Source organism: Toxotes jaculatrix, chromosome 7 (genome assembly GCF_017976425.1).
Source record: "Toxotes jaculatrix isolate fToxJac2 chromosome 7, fToxJac2.pri, whole genome shotgun sequence".
NCBI classification, from domain to species: Eukaryota; Metazoa; Chordata; class Actinopteri; family Toxotidae; genus Toxotes; species Toxotes jaculatrix.
This window is the reverse complement of record NC_054400.1, coordinates 22,472,721-22,493,158: the sequence shown is the minus strand read 5'-3', so window position 1 is coordinate 22,493,158 and position 20,438 is coordinate 22,472,721. Positions and strand designations below refer to the sequence as shown.

General features: G+C 42.4%; 1 protein-coding gene across 8 annotated transcripts in view; it reads right to left on the bottom strand.

Annotated features, from left to right (window-relative positions):
* The window catches only part of fbrsl1 (fibrosin-like 1), a 276,517-nt gene extending 259,210 nt beyond the window's left edge, over positions 1–17,307 (bottom strand). For 4 of the 8 annotated variants that reach the window (XM_041041718.1, XM_041041719.1, XM_041041724.1 and 1 more), the window contains exon 1: positions 16,083–17,306. In XM_041041718.1, the coding sequence (XP_040897652.1) occupies positions 16,083–16,385 (303 nt within the window). In that variant the 5' untranslated portion in view covers positions 16,386–17,306. Of the gene's footprint in view, positions 1–16,082 lie in introns of all 8 variants that reach the window. The other 4 variants (XM_041041723.1, XM_041041722.1, XM_041041720.1 and 1 more) reach the window with 3 other exon arrangements.
* Positions 17,308–20,438: the final 3,131 nt, after the last annotated feature.

Genomic DNA, 20,438 nt, shown 5'->3' with positions numbered 1-20,438 from the left:
GGGAGGGGGGCAACAGTTCATCTTGTTTGAATAAACGTCTTCAGGCATCCAATCCCGATGAAGCTCTAGCTCAAGGACTGTAGCACAGCATTGTATCTTTGCAGGTTCAGTCAGAGTCACCATTAAACAAGTCTCCATTAATGACTCGCCAGCAGAAAAAAAAAGAAATCTCCCTTAATACAAGCAGCACATGAACATCAACATGTACGTGAGAGGCTGCATGTTTTTCTGCCTGCCTTTGTCTGTGTATGTGTGTGAACCACTCTGCAGCTAGGATGTCTGCTTTTAGCCGGTTGTTGTAGGCTGATTAACTTTGACAGGCTGCCTCTCAGACCCACCACAAACACAAGCAGTAAAGAAACCAGGCAGCATTTCCACTGCAGGAGAGGCTGCACATGCACCCTTCACTTGTTCCTGTCCAGATTTGGGAAATTCTAACTATTAATCCACCATCATTATATAGACTTATACAACTGTCAAGATTTTTGAAGCATACGTTTTTTTGTTAAAGATACTGTAATGCTGTGCTAAATTCCTGCCTGATGAATCTCATACAGCTGGAACTGAAACTGAAAGAGGCAGCTTTGGATGCTCACCGGGAGCCAAAACTGGTAACTGTAAGAACAGAAATCACAACCTTGATGGTCTGTGATAAAGATAGAAGGTCTAAGGCATTTTCTCTTTTTGTGCTGCTCACTTGAGAAGTAAATGTTGAGGAAAACAAGGATGATCAAGTTTTGGGGTGGATCTTGCCATCCAAGATGTTATTTAATCACTTGTCAAAGCATTAAGCTTGTACTTATTACTGTTTGGTCAATGTGCTTATTTCCTTTACTCAGGAAACAGGCAAAGATCAAAGGACTCTATCTCTCTAGCAAATTACCAGACGTCTGGTGAAGAATACAGTTAAAGGAGGACTGTGACTTTAAGCCATGTCTATACAGTGTGTATGGTAAAAAGCCTTCAAACAGTAAAACAGCCTGAGCCTGTTGCTGTGTTTTGTAAGAATCTCCAGAGACAAAGCACTGCAAGTTGTTTATCTTGTTTCACTTCCTAATATTCAGCAACTCTTGCTGATATTTGTCTTACATTACAAGACAGCAGATATAATACTTTAAGAACCTTCAATAATCCTCGAGATACCCGACAACCGAGTTTCAACTGGGGGAAGTGAAACAGATTAAATTCAGCAAATGTTTTCTGTGCGTCGTCAAGCTTTAACATCTCCTTTTGAAATGCAAGCTCTGAGAAACATATCACACTGCAGCAAAGAAGCCGTCCGTATCGTGTAACCTGACTCTATATCTAGACCCACGTGTTATGAGGTCACTTCATAAATGAGAATTCAGGGTGATTTGAATCTGAACTTTGTTTCAGGAGGGATTTGATCTTTTCCACTACACCTTCAATGCTGCACATTACGTGTTGTACAATATACAACATACAACTGTAATGTAAGCAGATGAATGATAGCCTTCAGTCAGAACAGCACTGTTACCATGGCTGGTGCCTGAGGCTAAACAAAACAGATGCTTTTTCCCAACAGGCTGGAACGTTGTATGTTGGTGCAGCAAACAGCAGCATCACTTTTAGACACATGAAAAGGTTGATGAGTTACCTCAAAACGTTTGCCTCCATTTCTCTGACTGGCTACTGCTCATTTGCCAGCTTTTGAAAAAGAAAATTGACCAGTATGTTATACGGGCTGTGAAAGACTCCAGCTGTTAGAGAAACAGATGATGGAAAAGTCCAACAATCACAGGGCACCATCAGTTCTTGGCCTTCTAAATGCAAAAAGAACATTGGACCAAAAGGGAAGAGGCAGGCTTAATGCACAGTTATGTGGTATCTGTTGAAGTGCCAAATTAGGATCCAATTAGATTAAGGGCTTCCCACAGACAGCTGGTGCATTGAGTAGCTTAACAGATAAAAATTTTAGCAAGAGGTCAGCACAAGTCCAGCAATCTTATTAGCACAAAATATGGATATCAGGGTTTTTTTTTTCTGCTGAGAACACTGATGACAGATTTAAAGAGCAAGACGACAAATACAAAGAAAAAGTAATTGAGAAGCAAAAGAGTAAAAGAGGAATCTGCCCAAACTCCACACTATTGACTTGACAGCAGTGCCTTGCAGGTTAAATAACCAGAGCCAGCACTCTAACAGGTTGCCTTTGTGAGCACGTGCTTCTCTCTCCCCCTCTGTCTTTTCAGCCTCACTTTCCTCAGCTCTGACAAGCTTTCACTTGTGCTGGTTTTGAACAGAAACACCATTGTGCCTTCCACTGCAAACAATGTCTGCTGTTTTGCCGAAGGGCCCGAAAAACACACATTAGCTCACTTTGCCTCTTTTGTCTGCTGTAGATTCCTGTCATGGATCTGGTCGCAAGGCCAATAAGTAAGACTGGGCTGGTTAATGACAGTTCTGGGTATGTCACCATGTCAAGTGGGTATTGCACTGCTGAAGTGCTCTTGGGCAAGACCCTGAATCTCTTCCAGTTCTGGAGGTGTTGGCCTGAACTCTGATCTGCCTTGATAAATGATAAACCTTCTCACTGAAAGGTCAACAGATTAGCATGGTCTTAAATCCTAACAATATGATGATACATCAATATATTCCAATGCAAGGTATGTGGATGCCTTTTATCACCAAGAAAGCACTGCAGGGAGGCGCACTGTAACTTTATATGAACCCACAGCAGTATATCTCTATTCAGCGGCAGCACAGACACTACCCAGCCTGCCCTTGGTTTTAAGATTCCTGCCTGCAGCTATAGAGTCTTGGAGAGGCCTCCAGAGGTATGTGACCCTCGGTTACATTTATAGGCTTCAGAACTGATAAAGGCAATGCCACAGGCTACCTAATGACTGGCAGCTACTAGAAATAAAGGCTTGTTCTGCCAGTCATAAAACACCGTTATATGGCAGTTATCAGTCACCGGGGGGCAACGCACAAATCAAGACTGTCGTGTTCAAAACACTAAATCAGTTGTTTAGTGTTGTTCTAACAAGTTCTATTATGAAATCAAGTGACAGAAAACTAACCTTATCAATCTATTCATTTCTCCTCTCAGCAGTACACTTTCTGTAATTTTCCACAACAGAGACCATGTGATGATGCTGAATGTGACAGTTATTCAGTGACTGACTGGATGACTGACTTTATCACTCAGTGACAGACAGTTGGCAGGCTAGCTGAGTGGTGACTGATTTCAGTATTTGACAAATTAACTGGTTGCTCAGTTCTGGATGGCACCACCCAGCACAAACACATGAGGGGGAAAAAAAAACAAAAACAAAAAAAAAAAACACTGACACTCTCCACCCCCTTGGTGTAGCCTGTCAGTATGTGTAACCGTTTTCCACCTCTTGCATTATTGTGCAAATTGAAACGCCAAGGACAGCCATTCACACACACCCAGAGAGCTAGAGCTGTGCATGTGAGTGTGAGTGTGTGTGTGTGTGTGTGTGTGTGTGTGTGTGTGTGTGTGTGTGTGTGTGTGTGTGTGTGTGTGTGTGTGATGGGTAGGAGTAGGGGGGTTGCCTCCATCTCCCTCTCAGCGTCTTGGCAAGCGGGAAGGGGAAATATGATTATCCAGCGGGGGAATTGTTTCATCAACACCTGGAGCAGATAAATGAAAATAGGAGGATTTATGTACTGAGAACAAGCTTACCTCTGCTGCCAGGAAGCAATTAAGCAGGAAGCTGGAATACTACCCCCCCCCCCCCCCCCCCCCGTACTCTCTCTTTCTTTCTGCTACACCATCGCTTTCCAACTCTTTACCTTCCTTATTATACCTCTCTCTCTATTTGTCTGAGCGCTCAGTGTTCACTTCACACCAGTGGCACATTTGGAGAACTGATCTCGAGCCTTGGGGAAGGCCAACTGGAAGAGAGGGAAGGTATTCATTTCCCACAAAGTGTCTCATTAATGGCTGATAACAATGTGTCTTTGAAGGGCTGTGATCTCATTTGACTCTGTGCTGGGGGGATCCGATGGATGCTCGCCTCCCGCGTAGCTACTGATAGGCAACGCGGCTTGTCTTGCCTACCCACTGTGACCTCTGAGAAGTAGAAATTTTAAATGTGCTCATCAGCGTGATGTGTGGCTATGTCTTGAAAAGTTATCATATTTCTTTATGCTAAGGCCTTAAACAAGCACACTGAGTTACAGTGTTTTGCTTTATAATTTATATATAATACCAACTTTAATTGTTTAAAAAATAGTTTATTTGAATCTAGATTTGAAAAATATCTAGTGCCTGTAGTAATAACTGTGGGTGTTTCCTATCTTATAATGACTTGACTGACAAGTTAATGACTAAATCACAATGTAGCACATAAAAACTAACATTAGCAGTTTAACAACTTGTGCTGGGTTGCGATCATTGAACAGCATCAGGTATCCATTTACCACATGCATTGAAAGCAATGAGTAGATGGGCCAAAACAGAGCAGTCCCATAAAACTGCAAAGTTCACCACACGTTTTCCTCTCGGGATCATCTGAACAGATTAAACTAAGGATGATCTGATTCTTGCGCTATGGTAACAGTTCTCGAGAGTTAACATCTGCTGTTCCGTCGTCTGCAACCACAGCAAACTCAGAGAGGAAGGACGGTGCCTTAGCTGGGATTAATAGAGTTGAGACTGAAATTGTAGCAACTAACACTGAGACATCACTTCAAAGCAATAGCTGAAATATCCCCTAACCAAGCTAAAAGCTGTGAAATTGCTGCAAAATTTCATTCAAGAGTTATTTCCAAAATTGCCCTTTTAATGCAATTGGCTTCCAAATCGACCTTCCACCATTTATTTATTTATTTTTTTTACAAAGCTTATTCAAATTATATCAAAACCATAACAGTGTCTCTGGTTGATGCAGCTATAGCTCTGCCTGGTGATTTTGTCATGCAGTATTACTGTAGACAACCAGCATCAATTTACAAGCAACAAAATGAATGCTTGTAGCAACTCTGAGGCTGAACAGCTAATTAATATTAAAGACATACTCAACTTGTCAAACTGCGCAAACTATTCAGAGGCAGATCATCTCAAAATGAAGGGGAACTAACAATTTGTTGATGCAGGAAATAATAATCCTGCCACTTTCAGCTTTGTGTGGTATTCGTACAGTTTTCACTAATGATGATATGACTCAGTCTGATTATTTATTTGCAGATAATGTGAAGCTATGGGCTGATGAGTAACATCCGAGACAAAAGTTGATTTTCACACCAGATACTGGCTACGCTGATGAATGTACCAAGCTCCCCAAAATAATCTGTACACCTTTAACAAGGATCAGGTATCAGGGTCAACTACCGACCAACCCTATCTCTGTGAACCTGGCTGATACTCAGGTCTGGCTCCACGCTCAGTGCTGGCAGGCATCTGTCATGCTGATGTTTCCCTGAGCCAGATCCTTTCAGCTGAATAATGAGAAATTATACTATGGAAATTAAGTTAAGTGTGGCCTGTCTTTATTCACAAAACCAGAAAATAAGTTTCATATAACACTCAAATGTGCTTTCATTCACTGCAGACACGAGCACAGAAAAGCAATCACTCCAGTGCCTCCATCAATACGAATCCCAATCTGTATCAGTTTTAAAAATGATGGACGCCATTGTTCACATGATTACTTTTGCAGTATGCACTGTCTGCTCGTCCAAATGAGGACATAATATACTGCTAAGCTAATGTGATGAAAATCTTTTTGTATTTCAGACTCTAAAACACATCCAGCATAACAGTACTATTACTGCCACTGTTATTGACACAATCATATTGTATTCATGCTTAAAATGTACAGTTTTTCTTCAGAATAAACTCAGTTTAAGTGTTGTGTAAACTGAACTGACAACACAACATGGAATCAAACCATCAGCATTATGACAGTGACTGGGCTGTGTTCACTCTTTGATTGAGGGCCATACCTACGAATCATAATATCAGCGTGGCTATGAATAGCGTGGTATTTGAACTACGCAGGGCTAAAGCAGCTGCTGTGCTACGAAGCCGAGAGATGTGGAATGCAAACAGTAGCTTGGCAGAGTTCTGTTTATGTTCCCTCACTCTCACACGCTGCCTGTTTTCTTTATTGACTCAACAGCTGGCCTTGTGCTCAGGCTCTGAGTGTGTGTGTGTGTATGTGTAATTTTGATCTCATTCCACGCCTTGGGTAAGCCCTGCTGGCTCTAAGGTGCGTGTCCTCGTTTCAGTCGCACTGACAAAGTGCCCTCTATGAAATGAGCTGTGTGGCCTGTTTGCAAGAGGGGAGCAGATGCATTTTACTGCCTTTGATCTATGGGTAAACAACCTGCGGATTAAAAGGAGAAAAAAAACGGAAGTGGATGTACGTGCTATCTGTACAGTATATAAGGAAAGAGGAAAACAGTCAGAGTGAGGAGACAGACAGGGACAGAGAGCAGAGGAGACAAACTCTGACTCTGATACTTTCCTTTAGCAGATCTGTCAGCCAGATCTCACTGTGGGTGACAGAGCTTGTCTTGCCCTTGCAGGTTTTACTGCAGTGGCTATGTTACATATATCCCTTACTATATATCCCATTATATTTCAAACACATTCTTCCTCCTCACTTGGCTGCACACGAGGCAGCAGCATTGACTTTCATAAACGTTTGGAGAATACATAAAGTGAGAGTCAGAGATGGCATCAGGTCAAGCCTGTGAAAAACTGATATCCTAAACAGAAGAATACAAACTGCAGGTAGACTGATGTGTAAAAATCCGTTTCCTAAACACAGGCTGACCAATATAAGGACCTGAATTCCAATACCCATGTTTATGAAAGTCCATATTGTACATACCACAAGTTAAAGTCTATCATTTTTCATGCCCAGTAAATATAGAAGAAAGAATCCAGAAGGTTTTGTGTTTCCCCTATAATCTAATACTGGCAGGGTCAAAAAGCCTCTGAAACAACATGTAGACCACAAGTTACTCTCCACTGAAACCCAGGGTGACATCATGGCTACAACTGCCTCTACAGCTTAGTAATACTATTAAAATAACAGCAATAAAAAAACATAGATTTGGACTCACAAACAGGATATAGGTTGCTGTTTTAATGCACGGATGGAAAGTGAGTATCGTATTTAAACAGACTTGAAAAAAACAGAACCTCTCCTTTACTATTACACTGCGTGTGTGAGATACTTAAAGAAATAAACTTTAGTTCATAGTTCATCACCTAGGAAAAGTTGAGATAAGAGAATAAGCCCAAATGCCTCTTTAATGAAAGAGGTGAAAACAAAACAAACTGCACAGACATCATATCAGAAGTTTCTAACTGTGACTAGTTGATATATAGACATTTGAAAGAGAGGGTAATAATCAGTCTGCTTCACTGACAGACCTACAGTATGTCAGCAATGACAAACTCCTCCTCGTACGCTCCACCTGCCAAACAGTGATTCAGCTTCCTTGAGCAAAGTGTAGATGGGCGACAAGGTGTTTCATTTCAACAGAGAAACTGAGCGTGGCAGCTCAGCCTCGAGTTGTCAGGCAAATATCATCCAGACAGTGAATGGAGCAGAAGTGGCAATGGGAAAGAGAGAAATTCCACATTGCATAACCACCCTCTTATCTAAGCTCTATTATCTTGGCCACTGCTTGTTATATGGCTGCCAAAGCTATCACACAAAACACTGAAGCAACAGTCCTTATTTGGCTTTGCCCGCACCCACACATAAACACACAGACACACAGAAAGGGCTAAATGCTGCAAATACAATCAACATACCAACAAACAATGAGCTGTAATAAACTACAGACTAACATGTCACTGTATCTTATTTCACACAGGGAGCTGAGCACTGAGCAATTATTGTCAGCTTCACTTGGCCTATAAAGACTATTCCCCTCAGAGCTGGTGTTGGTAGTGAGCGTCGGTAGCAGAAGAGCATGTCGACAACTGTTAACGCTAATTGCTTTCACACCAAGAGCGATCTATTAAGAAAACATGCAGCAAGACTCCGCGCAATGTCACGCCTGCGTGAGTCATGTCTTTGAAACCGAGGCCCTACTTAAAAACATGACCACATGGACTGCAGGCTGATTTGTAATCTGCACTGTTTTGATGACTTTTGATTTGTGCCTCCATTACCATGTTGCAGAATCATCCTTGGGCCTACTTGAAAATTGTATTATCTAATTCAAAGCTTAAATACAGATAAATATTGAATTGTAGTCTTAGTTGTTAGTTTATTTCAGTCCCGTGGCATCTTAATTAGCTGTTTTTGGATGTTATTCAGTTCCGAGAACCGTATATTGTATTTCACTTGGCATAAAAAATATACCAGGGTTGTCAAACGTGAAACATTTGACTTTACTAAGCGACTTCAAGCATTTAAACCCCAGATATGTCCAGTGTGTGACCCAGGATTGTCCTGGAGGGAGTCAAATAGGCCCATTAGTACTTCTCTAAGCACTAAGTCACAGTTTCATCCGAGCATAAACATTACTTTGGGAACTGTGCACCCAGTGAGCCAACACAATTATATCACAGTGATACAAGAATTGATGTTAGACAGTGTAGATTAGAAACATAACTTAACATATAAAGAAATATTTAAAAATTTTAATTACAATTACAAAATCACTTGGCTGAAAAATAGAAACAGAAAGTACTCCCCTTTAATTAGGGCTTAACTGAGCCACTGACAATATCTTTAACTGTGTTTTACTTGAAATAAATGTTAAAGTTCATCTGTGTCCAGAAAACCATAAAAAATTACTGTAGTAATTTCTCAGTCTCACCTTTAGCTCTTTAGTCACTAACTAACGCTGTAGTTTCACAGGCTAACAGAAACAAGCTGCTGCTCAGCTCTGAATGTCATAAGATACATGATGCTGTGATAAACTAACAAGTATAACAGAAGAATTCCAACTATTTACTATCTAAATTAGCTGTCACTTGACTGCTACCTAACTATAGTGTACCAAAAATGATGTGCGTCGTCATCTAACGCAAGACTGTTCACTGACAGACTCTGACCCTCAGACACTCTGCTGGTCTTTGAGAACAGCAGAAACATGAAATCATCGCTAGCTTTTTAAATATCAAAATAATCCAAAGTGACATTTCACTCCCTAAATAATATCTCTGGCGGAGCGTACAGACACTGGCTCGTGATGCACATTTACTGGGTAAGAACGAACAGTTTGTTTTGTAGTTTAGTTAACGCACAAAATAAATGCTGATACACCTACAAAAAACAAAAAAAAATCAAAGTACAAGATGCCTGCTAAGAGTACTGATTCTGCTCCTGATTTTATGGAAACAGCTGCATCCAGGGGGGTTCCAGTGAAAGGACATTTTATTTTCTAAAGGGATCCTTGTCACTATGGTGCATTCTGCCTCACACCCAGCACGTGGGATACAGTGATTGCTGGTGACACACTAAAACTGCAAGCATCTACAAAAGATTTTTTTCTTACCTTTAGTAACCAGCCCCTTTATTGTAAAGTGTTCACCTTGGTTTGCAGCAGAGCATTGTTGAAATTACTATTAATACTTTCCCTCACACGCACGCTACTCAGTCAAACCGGCAGACCTTTGAGCTGAGTGAGTCTGCAAGGCTGGAAAAAATGACCTACCCTCGCATGCAAACAAAATGTTAAAAAGGGATTCAAGTGATGTGAAGGTTGAAGTAAGCCAGGCTTTCAGAGTTCTCTCTGTGCTCTCCATCTGCGAAGGACATGGCTGAAAAGAAAAACAGCCATTACTTAATGAGCCACTTAAAGAGTGCCCTCTCTATTTAGGTTTCATTATTTTTATTGTAAATCCTTCACAGCCTTCGTCTGCTAGTCATTCATTCAGAGCTTCTGCGGCCAAGTGTGCCATTATATATTAACCAAAATCACAGGGCTGGAAAATACCTCAGCTTAATGACAAATATGACCACTATGAAGTTATCTCCAAATAATTTCTTTTTCTCAAACTGCTCAAATGAAATCTCTTTTGTTAACATTGTTTAATAACACGCATTAATCAAGCAGTCGAGGGACCGGAAAGGGGTTATGAAAGACAAAAAGGGGGGACAAGTCAGCATTGGATAATTACCGGGGGAACCTTCTAACAGTGCAGCTCCTAATCCATCGCGGGCTCAGAGACAGCATCTTAATCACAGCATAATTACATCCTGTCATTCACCGCAATGAAAACACTGAGACAGGAAGATGGAAGACGGCTCGGGACGACAAGCAGGAAATGGATATATATGCCTACAACAAGCTACCCACGTGCTGTTATGTGCCACTTAATATGTGTCAGCTATGTTGCGCTGTGCACTTTTCAGCAATTCCTAACAAGTCAGGGTACCTGAAAACAAAGAGGCTCTGAGATTTTGTAGTGCTGGTGCATTCAGTCTGTAGACTGATACCTCAGAACAGACAGCTGACAGCACTTCAAAAAGGGGACACTTCTGGGCCAGCGTGAATTTATCCCACTGCCTTCCAAAAAAAAAAAAAAAACAACTACATCAGTGCTGGTGTTTACTGAAGCAGGGCATAGAAGAACTCTCAATACTTTTTTAGTACTGGAATGTGTCTGTATCACTTATAGTTCAAACAAAAACGATTTGCCTAAGTTTGGGCTTTGGGAAATTGCGATGGGCAATTTTCATGCTGTACTGATTTTTTTATAGATCAGACACAATCAACTGATTAATCAAGAAAATAATCAGCAACCTGGATCAACAATAAAAATACCCTTTTGTTGCAGCCCTAAACATCCTACATATACATATGTCTTACATCTGTTGTCTCAGCCAGCCTCCAACTCCGTCTTTTATTTTTGTGTCACATAAATCCTCCAGACCTGAACACAAGTGTAGTTTTGTAGAAACACAGACAGGCTGAGCAAGTGATTATCAGGCTTCGAGATTCACTTGTACACACTTCCACAACATGCTAGAACCTTCCTTGGATGGATATATTTAGGTCAGTGGTCAACGGCTTAGACAGATGCACGGTGGAGGTTCAGTGCAGTGTTTGTGAGAGAGAAGGCTTGTGAATGTGACCATGCATTTATCAGCCATGCCGTTGCCTACAGTGTGTGACAGTTAGAGAGAGCCAGGGCCGGGGGACGCCCCACTGGCATTAAGAAAGCTCTCTCCGTGGGATGCGTCAGCCAATGAGCAGCAGAGCCTCGGGGGGCTGCCTTGTTAATTAAAGCCGGAGTTGTTTGTCAGTGCCGGCATATGATGCACAGCGCTATCACCGTCGGGGGAAAGAGAAAACACGAAGCACAATTGCTGCAACCCCTGCAACAAATCTGCTGCCTCACCATGGAAGCAAGACATCTTACTACAGCAGCGACTGCTGTGGCTTCCAGTGTCAGTATCAGTTTGCACTGTGTTACTCAACCAGCAATCAGATAGTGTACTTGCAGAGCAGAAGAAAACAGCTGACCACAAGGAAAAGATTGGAAAAGATAGGACTTACAACCTGCCTTAGATTTTGTTTGACCTGTTCATCTCAGGAAAGCATCAACCTCCGCTCAAGCTCAGAAGGTACTCATACATCTCTGCATAGGTCCTACCAGGGTGCACTTGTTTTTATTAACTTTTGCAAGTAATGTTCTGACTAAAGTGTCACTGTTTGACAGATTGAGCACTCCTGAGAATTGGTTGGACCGGTGGCTGCTAATAAGGAGCACACAGTGGTACCTGAGTGCTAACAATGAGACACCCGGTAATGAACGTGACAGGACGTGTGGTGGTGCAAGTTTGGTTATTTTAGGGGAAAGCCTTAGAAAAAAAAAAAAACTGAATTCTTTCTAATTGTTTCTCAGATTGAGGCCTTCATCAGAGCACTTGATGAAATACAAAGACACATGCCTGTGACTGGAATGTTGCTGGCTTAGATCCACACACCAGCTGGGAAAATGCGGGTGGAGAAAGTGAAGCAGCAACTCACAGCTTCCCTAACAACTACTGTCAAGCTCCCCTAGGGCAGGGGACTTAATTTCCTCATATTGCTTTGGTAGAGCTGCTCAGTGGCCAACAGCAGATGATGATTAGTGTGCAAAACTGTAGAAAGCAGGGCCATGCAGAAAAAGAGCAAACATGTTTAGCAAAACTTCCCTGGATAAATAAAAAAAGAAAGGAAAATAGAGACGAACTCTACAACTCATCAAGAGCCTCTACATATGAAACCCATTTTTGCCCGACTGGCTGACCTTTCAGCTTCCTACCCTTAACACTGTTGTAATATCACTAAATCAACTAAACCTAAATCCCCATTAGAGTGAATTTAGAAACTCATGCTGCGGAACGAAAAACCCAAACAAATCCAAATTCGTGTTAAAGCAGATGAACAGAAGGATTGCGGATTAACGAGAGGGGATTTGCCACTCCGACGTCACTCACAGAGCAAATGGAGCAAATCAAACATCTTATTAATACTGTGACAGATGGATAATTGTGTCATTTTACTATCTGCTCCCTTGTTCGATACCCACGGGGTGACTTCTGGAGGGTTTAAGCCGCAGCGGGTAATTGTTTTGTAGCGCTGCTGTCAGGTGAAAACCCTACATCTCCAGGAAATCGACCTTCCAGCAATTGGCAGAGTGAGAGTCAGTCACTCTATTATTTATTGCAACTGTTCTACAGCTAGTTTTAAAGTGGCATCTCTAAAAGAATAGCAAGACCTTTTCTCAACTCAACTGATGTTTTAATCCCTTACTCCAAGAAAGAAATATGAAAACCACCCAAACTGGATATATTAGGTTTTCCTTTTCTCCTTCACCAGCCCACAATAGCAGATCGACTGCGTTTGAATCACCACTGAATCATCCCCACCATTTTTCTAATCACGATAAGGTGCCCGTGACTAAGCAGGGTGGTTGTGTTTGTACAGTCGATTTGCACAGGTAAGTAAGCGGCTTTCCTCTGAGAAACGAGGGGATTCAAAGCAAATAAACACGGCGTAATCAAATGCGGCCGGGGCTGCAAATTGCTTTCGGCTGTAATGAAACAGGTTACGGGAGCGGGCGAGACCACCGTACAGCCTAAGCCTTCATCAAGGGAGCTTGATCCTATCAGCGCGGAGCTGGAATATCAACAACACCAACCAACCGCGTGTGTTTAGAGTCAAAGTGCTGTGGGAGAAACCCATGACCTCGGGCTCTTACGAACAGACTGTAGCAGCTGTGCACAAGTTACAGACTAAAATAGGACACACAAATGAGGGTGACAGTAACCCAAAGGTGACACGGATTTTCTGAAACATGTTCACCCTGAAGTGCTTTATAGAACAGCAAAAGGTTTAGTAAGAGATTAAAAGGAACAAGACAGAGATAAATATTATTATGTTGGCCATGCGGGCTCACTGAACCGAGGATGGGACATTGCGTTGATGTTGGCAGAATGCTAATGAGACCGTCGTCTGGCCGTATGACCTGACATAAACACATCCGTGCTGGCCATCAGTCACTTCAGAGAGGTTGAGAGGACCACACACTCCCTCCGATGAGGGTGTGTGAGCTTATTGGAGCATGATGCAATAGGTCAGAGCTATTCCCTGGCCAAATGCTGCCCTGTCCTCCTCATAATTGATGAGCAATTAGCACAGGTAGCATAGGTCATGAGCTCCACTCAAGCGTACAGTAAGTGGGTGAAAGCATGAGTCATGACCAATCAGGAGACGCTCAAAAGGCTGCATGCCTTTCAGCTTATTAACTGAAAACAAATGTAATTGTTGCTGTGATTTACAGCAAACAATATATGAAATTAGCAAAAAAGTCAACAAGCTCATTTCGTTCACCACATGCAGGGAAATCAGGGGGAAAAGTACAAAGAGCCCAATCCAAGCACAACCCCTCGTGTAATTGCACCAGATCCACCAACATCATTTAATAAGTGCAGTCCATTTGCATGCAAATCAGACCAATTACCAAGTAGCTGGCATGTGAGTATCATTTCACATAGAGCTGTATCATGCCTCATTTGCTTAGCATTGAAACATAAGCTTCTATGTTGAGCGCACTGTTTTCTCTGTGTTCATTCAACATGGATTTAGCACTTGAGCAAGAAAACTATTACTGCTCGGGAATGTGTAGAACAAAAATTAGATAATTATTTGACTTAATTTCCCTCTAACACACAAAGAGGCATTATTTTTATTAAGATAAAGCATCCACAGAGGAACATTTTTAGAAACATAACCTCCACTTTAGCAACAAACAGGACGATAACAAGGACAGATGTGAAACTTCTGGACTAAAATTACCTCTAACTGCATCAACCACACAGAGGGGGACTGTTCCTATAAGGCAGTGGGACAGGGCGCCGTGTTGACAGCAATGGAAACATCAGCAAACTAAAAGAAGATGCCAGTAAGAACAGCGAGCAACACTTTGCTGCTATGGCATCTTCAAAGTCTTTCACAGTCAGCAGCTGTCAGAAGTGGCAGCCAAGCAGCACAAAGGGCAGAAATACTCACACATACAACATCGCAGCTTGCTGCACTCATGCAAATCAATAAGAAAGGGCAGACACACAAATTTTATGCACATTAGACAACACGTAACAAGTTTATCTTAGAGAAGCACAGTTGTAGCCTTGCTCTGGTACTAACTGGGGAATTTCTCCTACTTTATAAACCTCCAATGGTTTCATTACAGGATTTTATGATGTGTAATATTTTTTAATCCACAGCAGCTACTTAGTTTTTCCAGTTGTGTTTAGTGTTATCCTTCTTGTCTTAATTACAGGATAGCAACAGCACTTTGTGGTTAGGGTTCATGCACATTTCACACCTCTCCCCTTATTACTCCCCTATCGGCTTTCACACCCACTCCAGGCACCGTGAAGGGCCAAGCTAAGTAGAACAGAAATGTAATTACTGATGACCCCAGCAGGTTAAACTTGTTAACAGACGGGAGGTGTCGAATCAATGATCTTCCATTCTTCGTACGAGGATGGACAGTATGTTTCATGCTGCAAATTTTCATTCAACCATTCTACCGACTAAGCACCATGTAGGAGGCACGAGTCAATCATGGCTGATTAGAACCACTGCTAAGCCTACATGGGAGGTTGTCACTGAAACGAGGTGGCCTGTGGTATGATCCATGGGCTTTCAAATGAGGTCATCATCTTAAAATATACAGACCTTAGTGGATATGTAATACATTAGCTGCGTTTATTAAAACTAGTGATTTATATTTCAACAACAGCAGCAGCGCAAAAAACATTACCACAGTGAGCCATGAGGAAAAAAAAAAGACCTGCCTGGTGTGTCAGTCAGCCTAACATCCCACAGGGAACAATGCTTTATTTGTCATTTGGAACGTAATGAGATAAAAGAGATAGGAGGATGTCACAAGAGAACCTCCTTTCTTCCTGAGATCATTCCTCAGACATCAGACATACCACACAGTAATGACAGAAACAGAGTTATCGACACACAGTGTTATCAGATGAGTGGTGATATGAGGCTGTTTATCAAAGAGAAAAATGTTAAGAGTGCTATGACAACTCCAAGCGAATCAGAACGTAAAACAGCACAAACCGGAGCTGTTACTGACTTTATATTCCTCAACAAACCATATGCTGCCACTGATTAAGATTTTCATTCACAAAGCCTTGAACTTGAGCTAATATTCAGCAGGAAGAGTACTGTGCTGCAATGGCTGTCAAACACTTTCATGTCAAGGACTTCAAAGAGACACACATTGGGACCCAAAGATCTGGTGCCCCAATAAGGGAGGATAGACTGAACAGTACAGCTGTCAACAGCTGTATATGATGAGAATCAGACCCAGGATTGATCTGGGACACCTTGAGGGAGCCGCTGAACCTCTGAGAACCTCTGATCTGCACCATCAGATGATTAGAAGAGCCAACCTTATCCAAGCTCTAATTGGCATCATCTCAAGTAAATTAGAGACAAATTAAACCAGTCCTCATGTTGCTGCTGAGTGGGTGGGGTGGGGGGTGGGGGGGGGGGGGGGGGGGGCTCAAGGACCCCCTCTTTGACAACCACTCCACTGATGAAGAATGCAGAGCACACACATACACACACAAGCAGGTAATGATCCGGTTCCTCCTTACCTCCAGACGGTCCAGGCTGATGAAACTGGCTATAGCAAATCCATCAATGATATCCTCCTCCTGCGAGCTGGACTCTCGTCTCTTTCGCCGGGGGGGACGCGGAGCTCTGGCGGCGGCTGCGGGGTGCGGCGCCTTTTTACCGGCCAGGGAGGCGGCGTCCCTCCCCGGACTGTGTCCCTCCCTGTCGGAGCAGGAGGAGTTGGGGTCGGGGCTGCGGGCGTCTCTGCTCCCTGCCTCCCGCAACCTCCGCACCCTCTCCCGCTTGGACCGACATCTCCGACCCTGCTTCAATTTGCCATCCATGTTGTCAGAGAAAGCTTGCAGTGTCAAAAAGAAAATAGAAATATAACTCCACAGTAGGTGCTCACCGAAACGCTCGCTGCACCGTGTGATAACAAATCACACGCACTGGACTGACAATTGTAGGCTGCGCTATAACGTGAAGATAGCGCTGCGTGTGTGTAAATAACAACGCAAATAGCCTTCTAACACTCAATGACCTTGGGTATAAACCTCCCCAATCTCCATTACGATAAGCAAATGTTCAAGTATCCCACACAGGCGAAAAGAGAGGAGCACACAGCGGCGCGGATCCACACGTTATTCTGTCACGAATCTGCACTATGTCGACGCGGTCTCCGTTAAAGCAGGTGCAAAACGGCGAAACAGTTCAAATCCACGCATTACACTCGCTTTGTAACTTTTGTTGCATCGGAATAATAACAGGCAGTGTAACAGCCTAACCTCGCTGCATGCCGCAGACAGCGTAGAGAAATCATGTCGCTGCCCGTTGTTGTTTTCCACCACCCCAATCCATGATCCAGGGCTGTCAAACACGGAGCTCGGGATACTATCCGTCCGAAACAAAACGCCTGGCGAACAAGTAGCCTACGTATCGATTGTGGCTGTCGGATGAGTAAATAATCCCGCAACGCGTTGAGTTTTAAGCCATATTCCTCTCTGCGCTTCAGGGGCAAAGGATCCCAAGTCTGAGAGCTACTTATGCGCAATATTTCCTAAATGATCCGAAGCGTCCGAATAAGACAACCATCCAGTGTGTAATCAAACTCCATAAGGCAATGAAGCGGTCTATTCCAGCTCAGATAATGTTGAGTTTCCTATGAATCCACTCCAGTCCGTCCCCTGGCTGCTCAGTTGCTCAGCGGCTCATGGTATTTTCTATTCGCATAATAAGGCTTTGATAAGTGTCCTTAAAGCGACAGGAGTGATTAAAATCTCCTCTCGCCACTCTCATTCCCTTCATCCGAAATTAAGAGACACAGTCAAGCTTCAGAGAACCCACATAACTGACGTATTTCCGCCACCTCTGGCCTACAATTTACCATAGGAAGGAAGCTGGCTTTTTTTTTCTTTTTTTTTTTTCTTCTTCTTAAAAAAAAAACGGGGGAAAATCACTCTCTCACTGTTGGGCACACTTTGTCACATCAGGCACTATTTTCGTCTGTCTGTCTGCCAGAGCTGATGCCACATCATGCCCTTCCCACTGACTGCTTGTGCTGTCACCAGTAAGAAATACAGAGCAGCCACACACACGCACACACACTCATCTATCAGATTTGACAACTTGTACATTCTGACCATGCTGGCTCTGTCCATCATCCCCCAACTCTCTGAGTTCACCAACACACAACTCAAAGTGTAAAGTTGCATTTCAGTGTCAGATTAACTTCCACGAGTGTATAATAAGTATTTGAAATCTGTGGGTTGCCATGCTTACCCTGCCCTGTGCCCCAGCTTTATAAACCCCAGAGCAGAGTGTTAGCAGTGTGTTTGCCAATCTGCAGTGTGGGGACTTCCAGGAGTCCCTCGGGGACTTCCAGGGAGTCCTCTGCAAAGTAAAGCACAGCTTAATTTATCTGATTTCGATTAGTAGAAATTAGGGCAATGACATTATATAATCACTGTATTGTGTAACAATTATTTCCATTATAGGTTTCACTGCCTCTACTGGGAATATAATTCCACCTACAGTGATATGGACGCTTTTATGTTCTCAATGAGTCCTTTAAGGTTGTGTGGTGGTAAATTGTACTGATCTGGGAGTTTGTGCATATGCAAAAGTGTGGGGACCACTACACTAGACATTCATACTGTATGTATCACAATAATATGAATTTCTTGTAAAGTAATTTCTGTGGCAGAAAAAGTGTGATTTATTAAATAATTAAAAAGATGTCGACTTCCCATGTCGGTCATCTTTACAGAAATATAATACAGAGCATGTTCACTGCACATCATCCCACATGGAACTATAACTTCCGAACTCAGTTGATGATAATCTAGACAGACTACTACATACAGTGCAAGTAATTTCAATTTTCAGAGGAAATGTATAAATTATAATATCTAGTGACAGAAGTCAGGGAAGTGTGCCTTCTGTGTAAATGCCTGGTTAGTATTTGCATAATGCTTTGCTTAACTGGAAACCCGCGCCGAGCTTGAATAAAAGGAAGCATACCGAGGCTGGAAACCAGCCATCTTTTACTATGTGCCAGGATTCATTCCTGCTAAGATCATTTCAACTTTATCAGAGAACATGCAATATGACTTTCGAGCAGTGTATAACTTAAAGGGTAGAACAGACTGTAGCAGAACCTCGAGGGACACCCATGTTAGACAACATATACACTCACAATGCCTTTTAGATTAAAGCATGTTGGAGAAAATACTATTAAAATTGACAGGAAAGGTGAAAAAGTATTCAAAGAAGTAAACAGGTGAATTGACACTGCGTATGATGCAAATGCAACCACACTGAATCAGCAGCTTAACCTTTTGGTTATCTAATAAGAAAAGATGCCTATGAACCACACTGTCGCTATTTGCAGTTCTCATTAGTAAGAGTCAGATGGGGACGAGTGGGAAGAAACACTGATGACGAGCGGTTAATATCAGAGACTTACTGGTAATGATCTCATATGAAGGTGCGTGAGCTGAAGAAAAATTACAACATTCAGGCAGTGTGAAATATTGCATATAAAAATACTCTGGCTTATTATTTGATGTTCACAGCACAGGAAGCAGTGAAAGAAAAGCCGCGAGAGCCAGACGGAAATATTCAGGCAGTCAGTGCAGTGGTTCAGGTGTGGGAATTTTCTTTTAAGGCAAGAATCTTCTGTGAAACTGCAAAGAAACACATCAAAATGCAAAACGAAACTACTTTTATGCAAATACAGTGTGCTGCAGGGTAAATTATCCAGAGCTCTGTAGGTGATTAAACCAGAGACTGCACTGAGTGAGTGAGTGCGATGAAGTTTTCAAGATACACTGCTGCGTCAGGTTACACAGTGTAGTCTATATGCAAATACCAAAATGTTACACTTATTTATGAATGGTTGCAGTTAAAAGGCTCATAGCTATGTTTGTCCAATGCTCTGTGTGTTTTTTTTATTGAAGGAGCAGATTTAAAGATGGCAGCAGGTGTATTCTCTCTGTATGTTGCTTTGGAGAACAATAACCAGGTGAGCAGCACATCAATCTTGGAACGAATGGACCTTGCGGGAGCCACAGACATTATCATTTTCATGTTACTTTAACCTCTGTAACCACTGTGAATAAACCCCTCTCTGTTTGAGCAGCTTTGCAAGAACTAATTCAGTAAGGAGATTAAAAAAGAGGGAACAGGTATGGTGAGAGGGCCGTGGAGGAGAGGGAAGAGATTACCTCTGTTTCTTCCATGCTACTATTTGCTGTGAGCTTAATCCATAGCTACAGACTCTGAGCTCCCACATCGCAGTCATTCAAACGCTAGTCTCTTTGAAATGCTTAGCCCCGACTGTGCTGTGAAGCTAAGGGGAGGGAGCCTGTCACGCTTTTATGATGTTTAAGCAGCGCAATTGTTTTTCTTTGCCTCTGCCACCACGATAAGGATTCATTTGATGTTACTGGGGTCAAGTTGCCTCTTGCTTAAAGGGCTATTTTCCGTTGAGACAGTTATATGAGTGTACTGTGTGGTGTAGACATGGGGCACAGAGGTGAGGGATCTGAGGAAAACGGTTAAAAAAAAAAAAAAAATCTGTCCTCAAGTACACACCGTATCCTTTGTAAAGAACGTAGCCTCACAGAAATCAATAAGCCAAGATTTCACAGTAGAACACCAGACAGCTGTAAGAGACAAATCCCCACACTGCTGTAAAGAAAATAAATTCTGTCGGTCTCACAGCATACAGTTATTTGTGCACAGTCAGTATATGGGGACAGCATTCATCAGTTGTGGAAGCCATGCCTCAGCTTTCTTAAAGTATGGTAATGTTTTTAACTGGTGGATTTTGTTGAGCTGGTTATTGGACTGTTGCCTACGTTTAGTTTTTTTCAAATTCTCGCTTTCTACAATAT